The following is a 21,211-nucleotide window of genomic DNA, read 5'->3' on the forward strand; positions in this document are numbered from 1 at the left end:
AGGGTCTCTCGATTGGGGTGACGGGGTGGGGAGGGTGCGTTTTGGGTGTTGGGAGTGGTTGGGGCATTGGGGGTGGCCCTCCGTTGGGCACAGGGTGCCTGATCAGGATGCCGCCCCCCCCCCCAGGTTGTCAGAAAGCCGCCTACCTGAACAGGTGGCTTTTCTCAGACCTGGGCCCCCGCTTGTCAATGGTAAAATCCCCATGGCGGTGGGCAGAGGCCCTTAAGTGGCCACTTAAGTGCCTTGATTGGCTTGAGGCAGGCGGCCCCGCCACCACTTTCCCACATAAAATGGTGGCAGAGGCGGGAGCAGGTTAGGAAGAGCTCCCTGAGTCTTCCACTCCATTTTACGCCCTCACCCGCCACCATCCCACTCTTTGGTGGGGCGTAAAATCCCCACCCATATCTGAAGAGGGCACACTCGTGCAATTTGCTGCTTTAAAAATGAAGGGAGACACATACAAGCTGAACTGGGGTTACTTTTGTGATTTTTTTTATTTTTAACCTCCTGGACACTCTCCTGTCCAGTGTGTGTGTATGTGTGTGTCTGTGTGTCTGTCTGTCTGTGTGTCTGTCTGTCTGTGTGTCTGTGTGTGTGTGTGTCTGTGTCTGTGTGTGTCTGTGTCTGTGTGTGTGTGTCTGTGTGTGTGTGTGTCTGTGTCTGTCTGTGTGTGTGTGTCTGTGTCTGTCTGTGTGTCTGTGTGTGTGTCTGTGTGTGTGTGTGTGTCTGTGTGTGTGTCTGTGTGTCTGTGTCTGTCTGTGTGTGTGTGTGTGTCTGTGTGTGTGTCTGTGTCTGTGTGTGTGTGTGTGTGTGTGTGTGTGTGTGTGTGTCTGTGTGTGTCTGTGTGTGTGTGTGTCTGTCTGTCTGTCTGTGTCTGTGTGTGTGTGTGTGTCTGTGTGTGTGTCTGTGTCTGTGTGTGTGTGTCTGTGTCTGTGTGTGTGTCTGTGTGTCTGTGTCTGTCTGTCTGTGTCTGTCTGTGTGTCTGTCTGTGTGTGTCTGTCTGTGTGTGTGTCTGTCTGTGTGTGTCTGTGTGTGTCTGTCTGTGTGTGTCTGTGTGTGTCTGTGTATGTGTGTGTGTCTGTTTGTCTGTGTGTGTCTGTCTGTCTGTGTGTCTGTGTGTGTCTGTGTGTGTCTGTGTGTGTGTCTGTCTGTGTGTGTCTGTCTGTGTGTGTGTCTGTGTCTGTGTGTGTGTGTCTGTGTGTGTGTCTGTTTGTCTGTGTGTGTCTGTCTGTGTGTGTGTCTGTGTCTGTGTGTGTGTGTCTGTGTGTGTGTCTGTTTGTCTGTGTCTGTCTGTCTGTCTGTGTGTGTGTGTCTGTGTGTCTGTGTGTCTGTGTGTCTGTGTGTGTGTCTGTTTGTCTGTGTGTGTCTGTCTGTGTGTCTGTGTCTGTGTGTGTGTGTCTGTCTGTGTGTCTGTCTGTGTGTGTCTGTCTGTGTGTGTGTCTGTCTGTGTGTGTGTCTGTCTGTGTGTGTCTGTCTGTGTCTGTGTCTGTGTGTGTGTCTGTTTGTCTGTGTGTGTCTGTCTGTCTGTGTGTCTGTGTCTGTGTGTGTGTGTCTGTGTGTGTGTCTGTCTGTGTGTGTCTGTGTGTGTGTCTGTGTCTGTGTGTGTGTGTCTGTGTGTGTGTCTGTTTGTCTGTGTGTGTCTGGCTGTGTGTGTGTCTGTGTCTGTGTGTGTGTGTCTGTGTGTGTGTCTGTTTGTCTGTGTGTGTCTGTCTGTCTGTGTGTGTCTGTGTGTCTGTGTGTGTGTGTGTCTGTCTGTGTGTGTCTGTCTGTCTGTGTGTGTCTGTCTGTCTGTGTGTGTGTCTGGGGCGGTTAACTTCCTCTTAAAAATTCTGGATTAATTTTACGAATTAAAGCAAACTGGCTTTGTAAACTTGTCATGCTGTAATTATAATCTCCTGCTAGTGATAGTGCGATAGTGCCTCAGCTTTCTATCTCCCAGTTAGTTATGGAGGGAAACTCCTGTGTTCCAACCATCTGGATTTCTTTGAATTAGAACTAGAACATTACAGCGCAGTACAGGCCCTTCGGCCCTCGATGTTGCGCCGACCTGTGAAACCATCTGACCTACACTATTCCATTTTCATCCATATGTCTATCCAATGACCACTTAAATGCCCTTAAAGTTGGCCAGTCTACTACTGTTGCAGGCAGGGCGTTCCACGCCCCTACTACTCTCTGAGTAAAGAAACTACCTCTGACATCTGTCCTATATCTATCACCCCTCAACTTAAAGCTATGTCCCCTCGTGTTTGCCATCACCATCCGAGGAAAAAGACTCTCACTATCCACCCTATCTAACCCTCTGATTATCTTATATGTCTCTATTAAGTCACCTCTCCTCCTCCTTCTCTCCAACGAAAACAACCTCAAGTCCCTCAGCCTTTCCTCGTAAGACCTTCCCTCCATACCAGGCAACATCCTAGTAAATCTCCTCTGCACCCTTTCCAAAGCTTCCACATCCTTCCTATAATGCGGTGACCAGAACTGCACGCAATACTCCAGGTGCGGTCTCACCAGAGTTTTGTACAGCTGCAGCATGACCTCGTGGCTCCGAAACTCGATCCCCCTACTAATAAAAGCTAACACACCATATGCCTTCTTAACAGCCCTATTAACCTGGGTAGCAACTTTCAGGGATTTATGTACCTGGACACCAAGATCTCTCTGTTCATCTACACTACCAAGAATCTTCCCATTAGCCCAGTACTCTGCATTCCTGTTACTCCTTCCAAAGTGAATCACCTCGCACTTTTCCGCATTAAACTCCATTTGCCATCTCTCAGCCCAGCTCTGCAGCCTATCTATGTCCCTCTGTACCCTACAACATCCTTCGGCACTATCCACAACTCCACCGACCTTCGTGTCATCTGCAAATTTACTAACCCACCCTTCTACACCCTCTTCCAGGTCATTTATAAAAATGACAAACAGCAGTGGCCCCAAAACAGATCCTTGCGGTACACCACTAGTAACTAAACTCCAGGATGAACATTTGCCATCAACCACCACCCTCTGTCTTCTTTCAGCTAGCCAATTTCTGATCCAAAGCTCTAAATCACCTTCAACCCCATACTTCCGTATTTTCTGCAATAGCCTACCGTGGGGAACCTTATCAAACGCCTTACTGAAATCCATATACACCACATCCACTGCTTTACTCTCATCCACCTGTTTGGTCACCTTCTCGAAAAACTCAATAAGGTTTGTGAGGCACGACCTACCCTTCACAAAACCGTTCTGACTATTGCTAATGAACTTATTCTTTTCAAGATGATTATAAATCCTGTCTCTTATAACCTTTTCCAACATTTTACCCACCATCGAAGTAAGGCTCACAGGTCTATAATTACCAGGGCTGTCTCTACTCCCCTTCTTGAACAAGGGGACAACATTTGCTATCCTCCAGTCTTCCGGCACTATTCCTGTCGACAATGACGACATAAAGATCAAGGACAAAGGCTCTGCAATCTCCTCCCTGGCTTCCCATAGAATCCTAGGATAAATCCCATCCGGCTCAGGGGACTTATCTATTTTCACACTTTCCAAAATTGCTAACACCTCCTCCTTGTGAACCTCAATCCCATCTAGCCTAGTAGTCTGAATCTCAGTATTCTCCTCGACAACATTTTCTTTCTCTACTGTAAATAATGACGAAAAATATTCATTTAACACTTCCTCTATCTCCTCTGATTCCACACACAACTTCCCACTACTATCCTTGATTGGCCCTAATCTAACTCTAGTCATTCTTTTATTCCTGATATACCTATAGAAAGCCTTAGGGTTTTCCTTGATCCTATCCGCCAATGACTTCTCGTGTCCTCTCCTTGCTCTTCTTAGCTCTCCCTTTAGATCCTTCCTGGCTAGCTTGTAACTCTCAAGCGCCCTAACTGAGCCTTCACGTCTCATCCTAACATAAGCCTTCTTCTTCCTCTTGACAAGCGCTTCAACTTCTTTAGTAAACCACGGCTCCCTCACTCGACAACTTCCTCCCTGCCTGACAGGTACATACTTATCAAGGACACACAGTAGCTGCTCCTTGAATAAGCTCCACATTTCGATTGTTCCCATCCCCTGCAGTTTCCTTCCCCATCCTACGCATCCTAAATCTTGCCTAATTGCATCATAATTTCCTTTCCCCCAGCTATAATTTTTGCCCTGCGGTATATACCTGTCCCTGCCCATCGCTAAGGTAAACCTAACCGAATTGTGGTCACTATCACCAAAGTGCTCACCTACATCTAAATCTAACACCTGGCCGGGTTCATTACCCAGTACCAAATCCAATGTGGCATTGCCCCTGGTTGGCCTGTCTACATACTGTGTCAGAAAACCCTCCTGCACACACTGGACAAAAACTGACCCATCTAAAGTACTCGAACTATAGTATTTCCAGTCGATATTTGGAAAGTTAAAGTCCCCCATAACAACTACCCTGTTACTCTCGCCCCTGTCGAGAATCATCTTTGCTATCCTTTCCTCTACATCTCTGGAACTATTTGGAGGTCTATAAAAGACTCCCAACAGGGTGACCTCACCTCTCCTGTTTCTAACCTCTGCCCATACTACCTCAGTAGACGAGTCCTCAAATGTCCTTTCTGTCGCTGTAATACCCTCCTTGATTAACAATGCCACACCCCCCCCCTCTTTTACCATCTTCTCTGTTCTTACTGAAACATCTAAATCCCGGAACCTGCAACATCCATTCCTGCCCCTGCTCTACCCATGTCTCCGAAATGGCCACTACATCGAGATCCCAGGTACCAACCCATGCTGCAAGCTCACCCACCTTATTCCGGATGCTCCTGGCATTGAAGTAGACACACTTTAAACCAGGTTCTTGCTTGCCAGTGCCCTCTTGCGTCCTTGTAACCTTATCCCTGACCTCACTACTCTCAACATCCTGTACACTGGCACTACAATTTAGGTTCCCATTCCCCTGCTGAATTAGTTTAAACCCCCCCGAAGAGCACTAGCAAACCTCCCCCCCAGGATATTGGTACCCCTCTGGTTCAGGTGAAGACCATCCTGTTTGTAGAGGTCCCACCTACCCCAGAAAGAGCCCCAATTATCCAGGAAACCAAAACCCTCCCTCCTGCACCATCCCTGCAGCCACGTGTTCAACTCCTCTCTCTCCCTATTCCTCGCTTCGCTATCACGTGGCACGGGCAACAACCCAGAGATAACAACTCTGTTTGTTCTCGCTCTAAGCTTCCACCCTAGCTCCCTGAACTTCTGTCTTAAATCCCCATCTCTCTTCCTACCTATGTCGTTGGTGCCTATGTGGACCACGACTTGGGGCTGCTCCCCCTCCCCCTTAAGGATCCCAAAAACACGATCCGAGACATCACGAACCCTGGCACCTGGGAGGCAACATACCAACCATGAGTCTCTCTCGTTCCCACAGAATCTCCTATCTGTTCCCCTAACTATGGAGTCCCCAATGACTAATGCTCTGCTCCTCTTCCCCCTTCCCTTCTGAGCAACAGGGACATACTCTGTGCCAGATACCTGTACCCCATTGCTTACCCCTGGTAAGTCATCCCCCGCAACAGAATCCAAAACGGTATACCTGTTGTTGAGGGAAACGGCCACAGGGGATCCCTGCACTGCCTGCTGGTTCCCTCTCCTTCCCCTGACGGTAACCCATCTACCTACTTCTTTTACCTGAGGTGTGACTACCTCCCCATAACTCCTCTCAATAACCCCCTCCACCTCCCGAATGATCCGAAGTTCATCCAGCTCCAGTTCCCTAACGCGGTTCTCGAGGAGCTGGAGTTGGGTGCACTTCCCGCAGATGCAGTCAGCAGGGACACTCTTGGCGACCCTTACCTCCCACATTCTGCAGGAGGAACATACAACTGCCTTAACTTCCATTCCCTCTATTCTAAATTCCCAACAAATCTAACTGAAATTGACTTCCCAGCTGTAAGCTCGCTCTCGCACCTCCGCTACTGTCAAAGCTGCAGTCACCAATACTGTGTCAGAAAACCCTCCTGCACACACTGGACAAAAACTGACCCATCTAAAGTACTCGAACTATAGTATTTCCAGTCAATATTTGGAAAGTTAAAGTCCCCCATAACAACTACCCTGTTACTCTCGCTCCTGTCGAGAATCATCTTTGCTATCCTTTCCTCTACATCTCTGGAACTATTCAGAGGTCTATAGAAAACTCCCAACAGGGTGACCTCTCCTCTCCTGTTTCTAACCTCGGCCCATACTACCTCAGTAGACGAGTCCTCAAACGTCCTTTCTGCCGCTGTAACACTCTCCTTGATTAACAATGCCACACCCCCTCCTCTTTTACCATCTTCTCTGTTCTTACTGAAACATCTAAATCCCGGAACCTGCAACATCCATTCCTGCCCCTGCTCTACCCATGTCTCCGAAATGGCCACAACATAGAGATCCCAGGTACCAACCCATGCTGCAAGCTCACCCACCTTATTCCGGATGCTCCTGGCATCCCAAATTTCAGGATGTATTGCTTAATCACTATAGCATCACAATATATTTATAAATCTTACATCTGTGTATACTTCCTGTCAACTTCTCCCATTATAAATTCTTATATCTACATTTACAATAGAAACTTGGCTTAAATTGTAAATAAAGCCTCCTGTCCTGCTTCACCTATAGATTACAATTGGTCTTAATTCCTTATGAGGAATGTCATGGCAGATAGATTAATATCATATAAAAATGATGGTATCTGTAAATCATGTAAAAAAGAGCGCAGAGTGCAGATAATGCAGCATTCAGTATTGGGGCTCAGCCATATTGCCTGGAGATTCTCAAAGTTTAATTTCCAGTCAATGCTACATTTGGGGAGGTGCTGAAAGCTCCTGGGCTCAGAAGGGAGGAAATTAGCTAGGCCTCCCAAGCATGATAGCTATTCGGTGATTCCTATGGGATCTGTGAGTGTGTGAGGGAGAGACATTTGAACAAGATTAGGTCCAAAGATAAGCTCACTCCAACCCCGTGAAATCTGTCAACACTCTTTGTGTCTGGTAAAGAATAGTCACTTGTCCAAGACACCAGCAGACACCCAGCACCTGTGGAACTGTACCCCTGAGAGAGTGGTCAGGGTGGGGAGGGGGGGGGCGGTGGGGAGTGGAGGGGGAGGGTGGTGGAGGTAGAGGAAAATATCATGTTACATACATTTAATGTTTTTATTTTAATTGTTTTTATGTAAGACAATTTTATTGAAAAGGGTTACAAGGCCTTGCACCACTTTTTAAAAACATTGCACCTGCAATTCAATAACATCTGAAACTGTGACTGCGTTAACCATACAAATGAGGCCTATTATCTATTATCCAAATTGTAATCCATGTCATAACTTCTACCTCTGCATGTATCCACTCCCCCCAATCCCCCATCTCCCCTCTGCCATGCACAGGCCTTTTTGAGGTTTGAGTCAGGTACTTTGTTCAAACACAAGTTGATGTATTTCCATTAAATCGCAAAATCTCAAGCAATCGGAACCATCAAGAAATGTTCCTAAAATCAGTGCATTGAGTGCGAAATTGTGTTTAAGGGTCTCAGTACTAGATGCAGCTCTGGTGATTTTTATGTGTTGGGGAACAGTTGTGGGACTCAGTTGTTAATCCATTTAGTTCCACAAAAATGTGGCTGTGAGTAAAAGTAAGAGCTGGGGATGGACAATGTCAAAATTGAAAGAAAAAGAACCAAGAGGTGTGAACTGATAGATCATTGAAGGTGAGGTGTCTGTTTTACTGGACTCTTAATGTTAATTTCTCACCCCATCACAGTGGAACCCATATTAAGCCCTATATTTTCAAAGAACCATAGAACGATAAGGCACAGAAGCAGGTTATTTGGCCCATCATGCTGATGTTAGCTCTTTGGTAGAGCTATCTGTAATGAGTTCGTTTTATGTTGTCTGATGCAACATAAATGAAATGCGTGGAGTCCAGTTGGTTGAAGATCTCAAAAGAGGTTTATTAAACAATTAACTTAGTATGTACAGTGCAGAACTAAATATTTACAGCACCTGCCTCTAGGTGTTACAGTTACAGAGTGAGACTGGCTTTTAGTCACATGACTGCATCCTGGTACTAAGCTCATTAGCATACTAAGATCTTAAATGGACCTCATTCTTAAAGGCAATCGCACACCATCCCTTTTCTATCCAAAGGTGAGTCTTGTATGCTAAAAGTACATAAAATTAGATAACACCAAATTATTTACACATGGATAAAGATTGTGAAATTTACAATATAGGGACTCAAAAGTCCACATATTGTCTCAGTGGTTTGACAACTCTTGCTCGGGGGGTTTGTGTCTCAGCTGTTGCCGCTCTTTCTGAGGTTTCTCTCTCTCCGCATTCAGTTTCTGTTGTTCTGCCTTCAGTTTACTAACATACTCTGTTGCTTTTCTCAAGATAGCCACCTTTGGGGCCTTGTCATTCTTGGAAAGTTCCGGCACCTCATCTCGAAGAGGCAACAGACAATACTTCAACTCATTCCTCCTCTGTCTCTTCAGGACATTGCGTGCCTTTCTTCTCTCCTCATCCTCCGTGTCTGAATGCTTGGGGCTCAAGGTCGAGGACTTGTTAGGGGAAGAGTAGTTGGTCTCATGGAGATACCTGTCCATTCTGGCTTGTTGTGGTGCTGGCGGTTCTCTAGAAAGCAGAAGTGCAGGTGCAGCATAGTTGTGCTGTTGCTGGGTTTCCAGACTGCACCGTTTGATGCTGGTCAGAGTCTGCGAGCGGGTTCCAGATCTTGGAGATTTCCCTTTGGCAATGCTCTCGTGGATAGTTATGATGTTGAGGTCCTTACACATTGGTAGTCCTGCCACTGCTGGTCCGCTGGTAGGTAGAACGTTTGTGGTTTCCATGCCGACTTGCATAGCTGCATTGTATCATTAGTGTGCCACTGCAAGGAATGGGTGACCCGTTGTATGCAGATAACTTGGCAATTCTCAGTTGTGTCATTGATTTCCATCAACTCTGGTACATATCTTTGAGCATTCAGACTGGTAGAATATTTGCACTAGTGCCGGTGTCAATCTTAATCCTGAGTGTATTCTTGCCAGCTTTCTTTGGGCACATGATGTTAATAGTGGCGAAAGCTTCCAGTTGTTGGACTTCATCAACATGATGTGTCAGGTTCACAATGTGGAATGCCTTTTCATCTCCTGGCTGAGAATTACTCCTCATTGAGTTGTGCCTCAGGTCTGTTTCACTGTTGACTTTGAGTATCGGCTTGTGTTTACGCTGGTCTCTTGAGCGTACCTTGCTGCTGCTGCCCTGTTTCTGTGCCTTTTGTCTGTTTGTCTGTATCCTGCTGTAACTTCTGGCTGCGCATTTGCAGCCAAGATTCTTGCATAGGTGGACCCAGTGTCCTTTTGCACCACATGTCTTGCACAAGTCTTGAAATGCAGGACAACATTGTGGTGAGTGGGATTAACCACACTTACCAAACAGCTTAGTTGATCTTTTCGATCTGGTTATTGTGCCCATGCTGTTGGCTGCAACTTATGCTTGCAGGTGCTGTTGTCGAGCTACAATGGCCTAATATTTCATGCCATTTTCCAGCAGTGCATCAATGCTATGACCTTTCTTTTTCCCCCAAGAGGTCCTTCTGAAACGCTTCAATGGATGTTGATGCATTCACTAGCTCCATTATTCGGTCTGACAGCTCAGTTTCTGAAAAATCACTTTTGTTGCCCTTACTACAGCATCTGCTGATGAACTGGTCTATTGATTCTTGTGGCTGTTGCCTGGAGGACATCAATTCCAGGTGGTGAATTCTAAAATGTACTCATAACTGGAGTTGATCTGCCAGCACATTCCATACCTTTGCAGGATCTTTCTGGTCCTCTTCAGATATGCCTGAGGTATTGCTTCTGTGCAACCCTCATTTCCAATTGCTATAATTATTTTTACAGCCTGTTTTTCTGGTTCTGTATTCATTTGATCTGTAAAGCATAATTGCATTCTTTGTCGGAACATTTTGAACTCAGACAGGATATCCATGGTCTTCCTGTTCATGCTGGGAAATTTGGTATCCATTTTGCTGCTGTTCCTTTGCTTAAACCATAGCTTATGCTATGACTCTATACTGCTTTCCCTTTTTTAAAAAACACTCTTGGCTGCTTTGATTGACAGGAGTTTAACACTGCTTGCCTTTTTATCTAGCTTGCAGCACTCTAGTCTGTCTGTTTGCACAACTGTGCAATAGACATTTCAAGTGCTCTGTTTTCTTTGTTTATATGGCCATTCAATAGACAATTCTTCATGCTTGAGTAATTTAGTGGGTTTTTAAAACTTTGGCTGAGTGGATGAAAGCTTTTCATGCTTGAGTGATTTAATGTGTTTTTAAAAGCTTTAGCTGAGGGCTGCGTGAATGGAGGATTCCCATGCATTTTGCTGCCAGGTGCCTCCTGTAATGGCGCCGACTTCAATCAGCCTGGGGGAGCCTTTGAAAACAATCAATCAGCTTGAGATAGGCATAGGGTTTTCCCTGTTTTTTTCTTTTACTGAGCCTTTGCAAGCACCTCAAGCTTTTTTTTCAACAGGGATTCGTGGACCATCAGGACAATGACTCACCCAATTGCAGTGACTGATTTGCAGCCTTTTGTTCAGGGTTCTGTCTTCTACAGCTTGAGGCAAGTGTTTTCTTCTTTTCCTGTTTGGGCCAGTATTTCTTTGTTTAACTTTCTCTCTTTTGGCTGTAGGGTGGGTTGTTTTTAAAGCTGTTTTCCCTATGGCCTTCAAGTTTGGATTCTGTCTTCTCACCACTGCTGCCACCACATAATGAGTTATTTTTATGTTGTTTGATGCAACATAAATGAGATGCATGGAGTCCAGTTGGTTGAAGATCTCAAAACAGGTTTACTAAACAGTTAACCTAGTATGTACAGTGCAGAACTAACTATTTACAAGACCTGCCTTTAGGTGTTACAGTTACAGAGTGTTTTAGTCACATGACTGTGTCCTGGAACTTAGCTCATTATCATACTAAGATCTTAAAGGGACATCACTCTTAAAGACAATCACACAACACTATCCAATTAATCCCACATCCCTGCTCTTTCTCAAAGCCCTGTAATATGTTTCCATTCAAGTATTTATCCAATTCCCTTTTAAGAGTAACTGTTGAATCTGCTACCACCACCCTTTCAGGCAGCATAGGTGCTGGGTAAAAAAATGTTTCCTCATGTTGCCTCTGGTTCTTTTGCCCTCTGGTTATTGACTTTTCAGCCATTGGAAACCGATTCTCTAGTTTATTTAAACCCTTCATGATTTTAAACACTTCTATCATATCTCCTTTTAGCCTTATCTGCTCTCAGGAAAACAATCCCAGCTTCTCCAAACAATCCATGTCACTGTAATCCCTCATCCCTGACACCATTCTAATAAATCTCTTCTCTACTGTTTCCAAAACCTTGACATCCTTCCTAAAATGTGATACCTAAAACTGAACACAATACTCCAGCTAAGTTCTACCTAGTGTTTTATAAAGATTTAGCATCAATTTCTTGCTTTTGTGCTTTATGTCTCTATTAATAAAGCCTTTCGAGCAAAGAGATCCACTATTGACATGCTGTTCTCCCTTCATCAGATACAGGAGAAATGCCGTGAACAACAGATGCCCCTCTACGTTGCTTTCATTGATCTCACCAAAGCCTTTGACCTCGTCAGCAGACGTGGTCTCTTCAGACTACTAGAAAAGATTGGATGCCCACCAAAGCTACTAAGTATCATCACCTCACTCCATGACAATATGAAAGGCACAATTCAGCATAGCGGCGCCTCATCAGACCCCTTTCCTATCCTGAGTGGCGTGAAACAGGGTTGTGTTCTCGCACCCACACTGTTTGGGATTTTCTTCTCCCTGCTGCTTTCACATGCGTTCAAGTCTTCTGAAGAAGGAATTTTCCTCCACACAAGATCAGGTGACAGGTTGTTCAACCTTGCCCGTCTAAAAGCGAAGACCAAAGTACGGAAAGTCCTCATCAGGGAACTCCTCTTTGCTGACGATGCTGCTTTAACATCTCACACTGAAGAGTGCCTGCAGAGTCTCATGGACAGGTTTGCGGCTGCCTGCAACGAATTTAGCCTAACCATCAGCCTCAAGAAAATGAACATCATGGGAAAGGACGTCAGAAATGCTCCATCCATCAATATCGGCGACCACACTCTGGAAGTGGTTCAAGAGTTCACCTACCTAGGTTCAACTATCACCAGTAACCTGTCTCTCGATGCAGAATTAAACAAGCGCATGGGAAAGGCTTCCACTGCTATGTCCAGACTGGCCAAGAGAGTGTGGGAAAATGGCGCACTGACACAGAATACAAAAGTCTGTGTGTATCAAGCCTGTGTCCTCAGTACCTTGCTCTACGACAGAGAGGCCTGGACAACATACGTCAGCCAAGAGCGACATCTGAATTCATTCCATCTTCGCTGCCTCCGGAGAATCCTTGGCATCAGGTGGCAGGATCATATCTCCAACGCAGAAGTCCTCGAGGCGGCCAACAGCCCCAGCTTATACATCCTACTAAGCCAGCAGCGCCTGAGATGGCTTGGCCATGTGAGCCACAGGGAAGATGGCAGGATCCCCAAGGACACATTGTACAGCGAGCTCGTCACTGGTACCAGACCCACCGGCCGTCCATGTCTCCGCTTTAAAGACGTCTGCAAACGCGACATGAAGTCCTGTGACGTTGATCACAAGTCGTGGGAGTCAGTTGCCAGCGATCGCCAGAGCTGGCGGGCAGCCATAAAGACGGGGCTAAAGTGTGGCGAGTCGAAGAGACTTAGCAGTTGGCAGGAAAAAAGACAGAAGGGCAAGGGAAGAGCCAACTGTGCAACAGCCCCGACAAACAAATTTCTCTGCAGCACCTGTGGAAGAGCCTGTCACTCTAGAATTGGCCTTTATAGCCACTCCAGGCGTTGCTCCACACACCACTGACCACCTCCAGGCGTGTATCCATTGTCTCTCGAGACAAGGAGGCCAAAGAAGAAAAATAAAGCAAATGACCCAATGTAAAAGCAAAATACTGCAAATGCTGGAAATCTGAAACAAACACAAAAAATGCTGGAAATACTCAGTAGGTCTGGCAGCATCTGGGGAGAGAGAAACATAGTTAACTTTTCAGGTCTGTGACCTTTCATCAGAACTGGGAAAAGTTAGAAATGTAATAGGTTTTGTGCAAGTGAAAGGGGAGTGGGGGGAGGAAGAAGAACAAAAGGGAAGGTCTGTAATAAGGTGGAGGGCAGGAGAGATTAAATGGCAACAGGTTTCATAATGCAAGGCCAAAGGAAGTGGTAATAGCATTAGTAAAGAAACAAATGATGTGTCTACAGAAGGTGTGAGTGGCAGGATCCTGAATAGCTTCCGTCTGAAAGCAAAATAAATGAAATAAGAGAGAAATGAGAGGGTAATAAGAAACCATCAAAGAGGAACAAAACAAAATGGGGCAGAGGTTACGATCTAAAATTGTTGAATTCAGTGTTGAGTCCAGAAGGCTGTAAAGTGCCCAGTCAAAAGATGAGGTGCTGTTCCTCGAGCTTGCATTGAGCTTCATTGGAACACTGCAGCAGGCGGAGGACAGAAAGGACAGAGTGGGAGCAAAGTGGAGAATTAAAATGACAGGCAGCTAGCTGGAAACTTGTGGTCATGATTGCTGACTGAAAGGAGGTGTTCTGCAAAGTGGTCAGCCAGTCTGTGTTTAGTTTCCCCAATGTAGAGGAGATCACATTGTGAGCAGGGAATATAGTATACTAAATTGAAAGAAGTACAAGCAAATCGCTTTTTCACCTGGAAGGAGTGTTTGGGGCCTTGGACAGTGAGAAGGCAGGAGCTAAAATGGCAAGTGTTGCATCTCCCGTGCTTGCAAAGAAAGGTGCTGTGGGAAAAGGGATGGGGTGTTGGGGGTAACTGAGGAGCGAAGCAGGGTATCGTGGAGGGAATGGTCCCTTCGGAATGCTGAAAGATGAAGGGGAAGGGTGAAGATTTGTTTGTTGGTGGCATCACAATGAAGATGGTGGAACTGGCAGAGGATGGTCTGTTGAATACAGAGGCTGGTGGGGTGGAAGGTGAGGACAAGGGGAACCCTATCATGCATCTCGGAGGGGGGGAAGGGGTGAGAGCAGAATTGCATGAAATAGAACGGACATGGTCAAGGGCCCATCAACCATGATGGGGAGGAATCCTCAGTTGAGAAAAAAGGAAGACATATTGGAAGCATTGGTATGGAAGGTTACACCATCAGAACAGACACAACAGAGACAGAGAAACCGGGAGAATGCAATGGAGTCCTTACAGGAAGCAGGGTGTGTGAAAGTGTAGCTGTGGGAGTCAGTGGACTTATAGTGAATATAGGTTGATAGCCTATCCCCAGAAATGGAGACAAACTCAAGGAAAGGAAGGGAACAGTCAGAGATGGACCATGTGATGGTGAGAGAAGGGCAGAAATTGGAAGAAAAGTCAATGAAATTTACCAGTTTGGAGTGAGAGCAGGAAATGACACTGATACAGTCATCAATGTACTGGAAAAAGAGGTGAGGGAGGTGGTCTGGGTAGGATTAGAGCAAAGAATGTTCCACATATCCCACAAAAAGGCAGGCATAGCTAGGAGCCATGTGGGTACCCATAGCAACAGCTTTTATTTGGAGGAAGTGAATGGAGTTGAAGGAGAAGTTGTTCGATATGGGAACAAGGTCAGCTAGGTGGAGGAGGGTGGTGCTGGATGGGGACTGGTTGGGCCTCTGTTCAAGGAAGAAGCAGACAGCCATGAGACCATCCTGGTGGGGGATGGACATGTCGAGGGATTGAGCATCCATAGTGAAAAGAAAAAGGCTAGGAAACTTTTTTTATATATTCTTTCATGGGATGTGGGCGTCACTGGCAAGGCCAGCATTCGTTGCCCATCCCTAATTGCCCTTGACAACTGAGTGGCTTGCTGGGCCATTTCAGAGGGCAGTTAAGAGTCAACCACATTGCCGTGGGTCTGGAGTCACATGTAGACCAGACCAGGTAAAGACAGCTGGATTTGTTGCCTAAAGGACATTAGTGAACCAGATGGGTTTTTACAGCAAACAATGATAGTTTCATGGCACCATTACTGAGACTAGCTTTCAATTCCAGAAACTGTTAAAGTGACAGAGGGCATCAGAGGGGTCACAGGTGGGAAGAGACTGAACAAGGGGTGAAAAAACTAACCTGAAACGTTAACTCTGCTTCTCTTTCCACAGATGCTGCCAGACCTGTCAAGGATCCAATATGCCTTTTTAACTGCTTTCTCAACTTGTCCTTTCACCTTCAAGGATTCATGTACATACACCCCCAGGTTTCACTGTTTAAACTTGGACTATTTAGTTCATAATTGCCTCCCCTCATTCTTCCTACTAAAATGTATCACTTTACACTTCTCTGCATTAACTTACATTTGCTATGTGTCTGCCCATTTTACCAGTCTGTCTATGTCCTCTTGAAGTCTGTTACTCTCCTTCTCACTGTACTACATTTCTGAGTTTTGTATCACCTTCTAACTTTGAAATTATAGCCTGTATACCCAAGTCCAGGTCATTAATATATACCCAGAAGAGCAGTGATCCTGATACTGACCCCCAGGGAATGCTGCTCTCTCTCTCTCTCTCTCTCTCTCTCTCTATATATATATATATATATATATATATATCTGGTACTTTGTGAAACATCTTTTGAAAGTCCATGTATACAATGGCAACTGCACTATCCTCATCAAACCTCTCTGTTACTTTATCAAAAAACTCCAATAATCATGTTGTTTAGAATGTATTATTTTAGGTCCTGGGACAATGGTGCTTATCCTTGGTATATTACTGGCTGCTGTAGTGCTGAATATTTGAGGTTGGGTGTAGCAGGAGGCATCGCAATGCACTGGCATGAACTGGACTGCAAGCTGTCTGTTTGTTTACCAGAAGGGTTTCTTTTTTAGTAACTTAGAATCTTACAGCACAGAAGGAGGCCATTCTGCCCATCATGGCTGTGCCAATTTTTTGAAAAAGGTTAAACAGTTAGTTCCCTGTTCCTTCTCCATACCCCAAAAACATTTCCTTTTCAAATATATCTCCAATTCCCCTTTGAAAGTTACTATTGAATCTGCTTCCACCACCCTTTCAGGCAGCACATTCCAGACAATAACAACTCGCTGTGTAAAAATATCTCCTCTGGTTCTATTTTCTGTTTTAACATCAGCAGATCTGGTCTGTGTATAACCAAGTTTGATTTATGTTTGTTTATTGTATGGTTACAGGAACAAAGTTATCCATTGAAAATTGAATTGGAAAGTAGGGACTAATGGTACAAATCCCCCCTGTAACTTAAACCACATTTGCTGGGGAAGTTGAGGTTACAATTGACTCTGTTATTGCCTGTTGAATTGGAAATAGATTTGTTGTAAATCAGAATGATATGGCGAGGGAGAAATGCTGAACAGGTCTTTACAGCAACATGTGGACTTGATGCCTCTGATGTTTTAACCATGTGATAACTATTACTGGGTTGTTGGTACAAATATGGAAAGTGCTCCAAAGTGTAGACACAGTGGTGGTTCTACAAATATACACAACAAGCCCAGGTTAGGGAGAGGGAAATCAGCCAGAGTCACTGCTTGGCATTGCCATCTAGTGACCCCCGCTGGAAAGGGTGGATGTGGCACAAGGCAAGAGCAGCACCTGGCTTGAGTGTGCTGCCATTGCAGGTCAAATCCCTGGCCACACACTCAGTGTCTAGGGTCACTCATGAAAAGGGGATCAGAGAGCAGCCAGTTATGTGGGAACTTCCCTGGATAGAAATGGTGCCTTCGGGAGTGGGAAAGAGGCTCAGTATAAAACTCCAGCCTCCGAGAGCTAAGAAGTCAATTTTTGAATCATTGTCTTCCGTGCTCAACTACTGCATTCTCAGTTGGACACTTTGGGGATTTGGCCGGATTGAGAGAATGGTAATGATCTTGTACAAAGCTGGGCCAGAGGGAGGGGTGGATGAATAGCTCTGCTGATAGCCGGAGTGACTTTCTTCTAGTGAGGGTAGGCCCACACAATGAAACTACGTCCACAATTGGTGCTAGCTTGCTTAGATTGGGCGGCTATTTTTTTCAGACAGCACAGACACGATGGCTGAATGGCCTCCTTCTGTGCCATAATTTTTCTATTGTTCTATATTCCAGGGAGTAAAAGAGTTGGAAAAGCCACAAGGTGCAGTGAGAAGTGCTTTTATGAGATTGAGGTTAAGACACACTGTAAGCATGGAGGTAACACCTCTACATCTGGTTAGCATTCTCTCTAACCTTTCATCCCGAGCAACTCCCTTAGGCAGGACTCAGTGTTCTATATGCTGTACCCAGGGACACACACCAAGATAAACATCCACTGCTGCTGGAGGACCATCAACTCAGTGAAAGATGCTCTTTAGTCTGCCTGAAACTTGCTGGTCTTCCAGTGCAAAGAGTTGTCTACAACCAAGGTTTGCAGACTGGCGCATTCCAAGGTCCAGGATGAGATGCTGAGGGACGCACTAAAGCTTGAGAGAGCTGCCGTAGAAGCTCAATGGGGAAAGGCCACTGTCTGAGGCCCTCTTGCCATAGTTTACCGAGGGACTGGAAACCGTGTAAAACCCCTCGGGTTGTATGCACCAGAGAATGTTTGGCATGGAAACTAACCTGTAATGGCAAGTGTAGTGAGGCACCTCATGGACTGCATTTAAATAGACTGATCTGTATTGCAATTGATGCAATATCAAATTTGAACTGTTTGTAATGTAATTTTACAAATTCTATTTATAAAGTATATTTTGGGGGGAAAAAGTTATTGTGCATTTTATTAAATGGGTAAAAATCCAAACATTTGTCTATCCACTACAGCAGAATATTACCATAAATATGAGCTAGCTCGTGATAAAATCAGTGGAACGATTTACATCACATATGGCCCTTCTCTGTTTATAAGCCTTGTGGGGTTTCATTAGAAATAGGAATGATGGGTAGACCAACAGATTGGGGTATAAATAAATCTCCCAAAGCTATATCTATATTCGGAATGGAAAATACTGGAAGAATAATCAAGATCTGGAAGAGAAAGACACAGTGTAGAAACCTTCACGAAGGTCCGATACAGCCTTTCTTCAGCTGTTGGTTTCAGTTGCTTTTTATATTACATTGTTCTCGCTGTTTTTTTCCAAACAACTGTTAGACCGTGTTTAATAACAAAACTAATTGTCATTAATATAAGATAGTCCCTAATAAATCCAATCAGGGATTCAGGAGGGAGTGGTTAGAATATGGAGCCCGCCATCACAGACAGGAAGACAATAGCTGAGGCCAATGGTATAGAAAGAAGGGTGGGAGGAGACTCCCATTGGAAAGCTCCAGATGGGCCGAATGGCCTGTTTCTCTGCTGTACATTCTATGCAATTATTTGTAATGCAAAGATCAGAGAGTAATTTTTTAGATCCTATTTGTTACAAAAGAATAATTTCTCTCTTGATGGAGTTTACAGAAGCTGATTTCGTAACAAACGCCCGTCTGCAGCCTGTCCCATTGTAAACCAGAACAGTTCATGTGCCTCTCAGCGGAGTCACTGCCTGTCTCCTGGAATGACAGGTGTAACCCTTCACGTGTGTCAGAATTGGCTGATTGAATTAGGCGGTCCATATTGTGCAGTGAAGCCGGCATCCAGCGCTCTTGTCTCCGGAAGGCGGATCACCTTCGCCCACAGTCCGAGACGCCAGGGACAAACAAACTCAGGAGGCCAGAAAAGAGACATTGGGAGCGGCGAGTTGGGAACACTCCCTCTCTCCTGTCGCCAAACCTCACTCTATTTAAAAGGCGCACTTGCTCTGATGTTCGCATCCTCCCATCTCACACAGTCTTCTTTCAACTTTTACAAGTTCTTGTTTTCAAATCCTCGGATAGGAAATAAACTCAAAATAAACTCACCTCAGTGTCTCGCTGGGTTTAAACCGAGACAGAAAGGAATATTCTACTCCCTCCAATTGGCGGATGTTTTATTGTGGATAAATCAGTGACCGCGGTAATGACACAATCTCACTGGACAGACCCCACTCCCATTGAACCGCCCCTCTCCCCCCTTCTCCCCTCTACCTCTCCCCCGCTACCCCTCTATCCCGTTCTCCTCTCCCCCTCTCCCTCCCTCCCTCCTTCCCCCCTCTCCCTCCCCTACCTTTCCCCCGCTCTCCTCCTCCTTCCCCTACCTCAACCCGCTCCCCTCCCTTTCCCTCTCCTCTACCTCCTCCCCTCTATCTCTCCCCCTTCTCCCCTCTCCCTCCCTCCCCCTACCTCTCCCCCTCTTCCTCCTCCCCTCTACCTCTCCCCCGCTCCCCTCTCCCCGCTACCCCTCTATCCCGTACTCCTCTCCCCCCTCCTCCTCCCCCTCCCTCCCTCCTTCCCCCCTCTCCCTCCCCTACCTTTCCCCCGCTCTCCTCTCCATCCCTCCCTCCCCTACCTCTTCCCCGCTCCCCTCCTCCTTCCCCTACCTCAACCCGCTCCCCTCCCTTTCCCTCTCCTCTACCTCCTCCCCTCTATCTCTCCCCCTTCTCCCCTCTCCCTCCCTCCCCCTACCTCTCCCCTCTCCCCCTCTTCCTCCTCCCCTCTACCTCTCCCCCGCCCCCCTCTCCCCCTTCTCCCACCTCCCCTCTACCCATCTCCCCTCTATCCCGCTCCCCTCCCTCTCCCTCCCGGGAATGCCCAGATTTCACACAGCCACAAACAGCCAAACACAGAATCCAATTCAACGGATTAATGGGTCATTCAGAGCTCCAGCGAATGGTGTTGAACACTCCAGGCACGGGGCTGCTAACGGTGCCCAGGCAGAGAGACAGTACTTCCCTGTGGTTACATTGCAAGGGTACAGAGGAACATTAAACTCTACCTTCCACGCAGCAAACCCTCCAGAGACCCGAGTGGATCATGGACCCTTTCTCCTTCTTCACCTGGTTTTCATCGGCGGTGCCGTTAGTCCCGTTACAGATGTAAGCCCGGGAGTGAAGCCAGTAATCGGTGCCAATGGCGATGCTCATCAGACTGAAAGCGGCGAAGGCTCCGATCATAGTGAAGAGCATCTGCACCCCGGGCTCGCACCAGGCCATGGTGGCTCATAGTCCGACCAGCTTGTGATGGAGAGTGAGAGGCAGCGGGTCGGGCCAGCACTCCCTAGGGCAGGGCCAGCCTCTCCCGGGCAACATGCTGCTCCTCCCCACTTTCCATCTGTGTTCCCGATCAATTTGCTTTCCTCCTTCCAATCCGGGTTGCACTGTGCATGGGTTACACTTCCATTGCCGTGGCCCCACACCGATAACGAGGGGATTAAACCAATGAGCAGAGGGCGGCAACAAGGGCGAGGCAACTTCAAACTTCAATCCACCGAACCCTCCTTTCAGACCATTTACATGTCTTGCTGCTTTTTGCCCCCTTCGCCGATCCCTGGTGCTGGGGAGGTGCAGGTTTCTCCCGCGGAGAATCAGAGACAACGCGACCGAGAGAGAAAAGGGGCTTTAATGAAAATTCAAGAGAGGCAGTCTTAACCACTTCCTCCTTATCTACTCGTCACTGCCTCTTTGTACGTGCCCAGGTTCCGCCAATGTCTCCTCATTGAAATATTCAGCGCCTGCCTCAAGTCCCCGATGCTGGAGGCAGACTGGTTTTGTCAGGCAGCTGTAGTTGCTGTAGCGGGCGAGACAGTGTTGGCTATTCGGTCAGTTGTCTCTGTATGTCTGACTTTTCCGATCTCATTCAGGTGTTTAATGAGCCTGTACCCAGTGAGTAGCGTTTCCCAATGGGGGAGGCACCGCAGGGTGAAGAGTGCCTCAAAAACATGAATAACAAAATTATCATTTCACTGCAAAGATTCCATCGGCTTGTGGTGGGGACATTTATTTTTCTTATGTTAAGCTTCTTTCAGTTTGAATGGATCCTGGGAAAATGTGAAGGGTTGTGGGGAGCAGGAGAGTAGGATTAATTTGACAGTTCTTTCAAGAGCCGGCACTGGCAGGGTGGGCCGAATGGCTTTCTTGTGTACTATCTCATTCTATGTGTTTCTTATAATGGAGATGCCTAAGAAGGGGCACTTGTTGCGCGGATTCTTGTTTGGTGACACTGGGGAAACTCATTAGAATAGAGCCAGTGAAGAGCTCCCTGTCCAGAAACCATCATCGCATTGTGTACAGTCTGAAGCAATTAA

The 21,211-nt window shown here is 46.3% G+C and overlaps 1 protein-coding gene across 1 annotated transcript in view; it reads right to left on the reverse strand.

The window, feature by feature from the left end:
* Window positions 1-20,487, reverse strand: part of LOC137384583 (voltage-dependent calcium channel gamma-4 subunit-like) — a 28,070-nt gene extending 7,583 nt beyond the window's left edge. Inside the window, exon 1 of the mRNA XM_068058722.1 lies at window positions 19,904-20,487. Within this exon, the coding sequence (XP_067914823.1) occupies window positions 19,904-20,120 (217 nt within the window). The 5' untranslated portion in view covers window positions 20,121-20,487. The remainder of the gene's footprint in view (window positions 1-19,903) is intronic.
* Window positions 20,488-21,211: the final 724 nt, after the last annotated feature.

Source organism: Heterodontus francisci, chromosome 26 (genome assembly GCF_036365525.1).
Source record: "Heterodontus francisci isolate sHetFra1 chromosome 26, sHetFra1.hap1, whole genome shotgun sequence".
NCBI classification, from domain to species: domain Eukaryota; kingdom Metazoa; phylum Chordata; class Chondrichthyes; order Heterodontiformes; family Heterodontidae; genus Heterodontus; species Heterodontus francisci.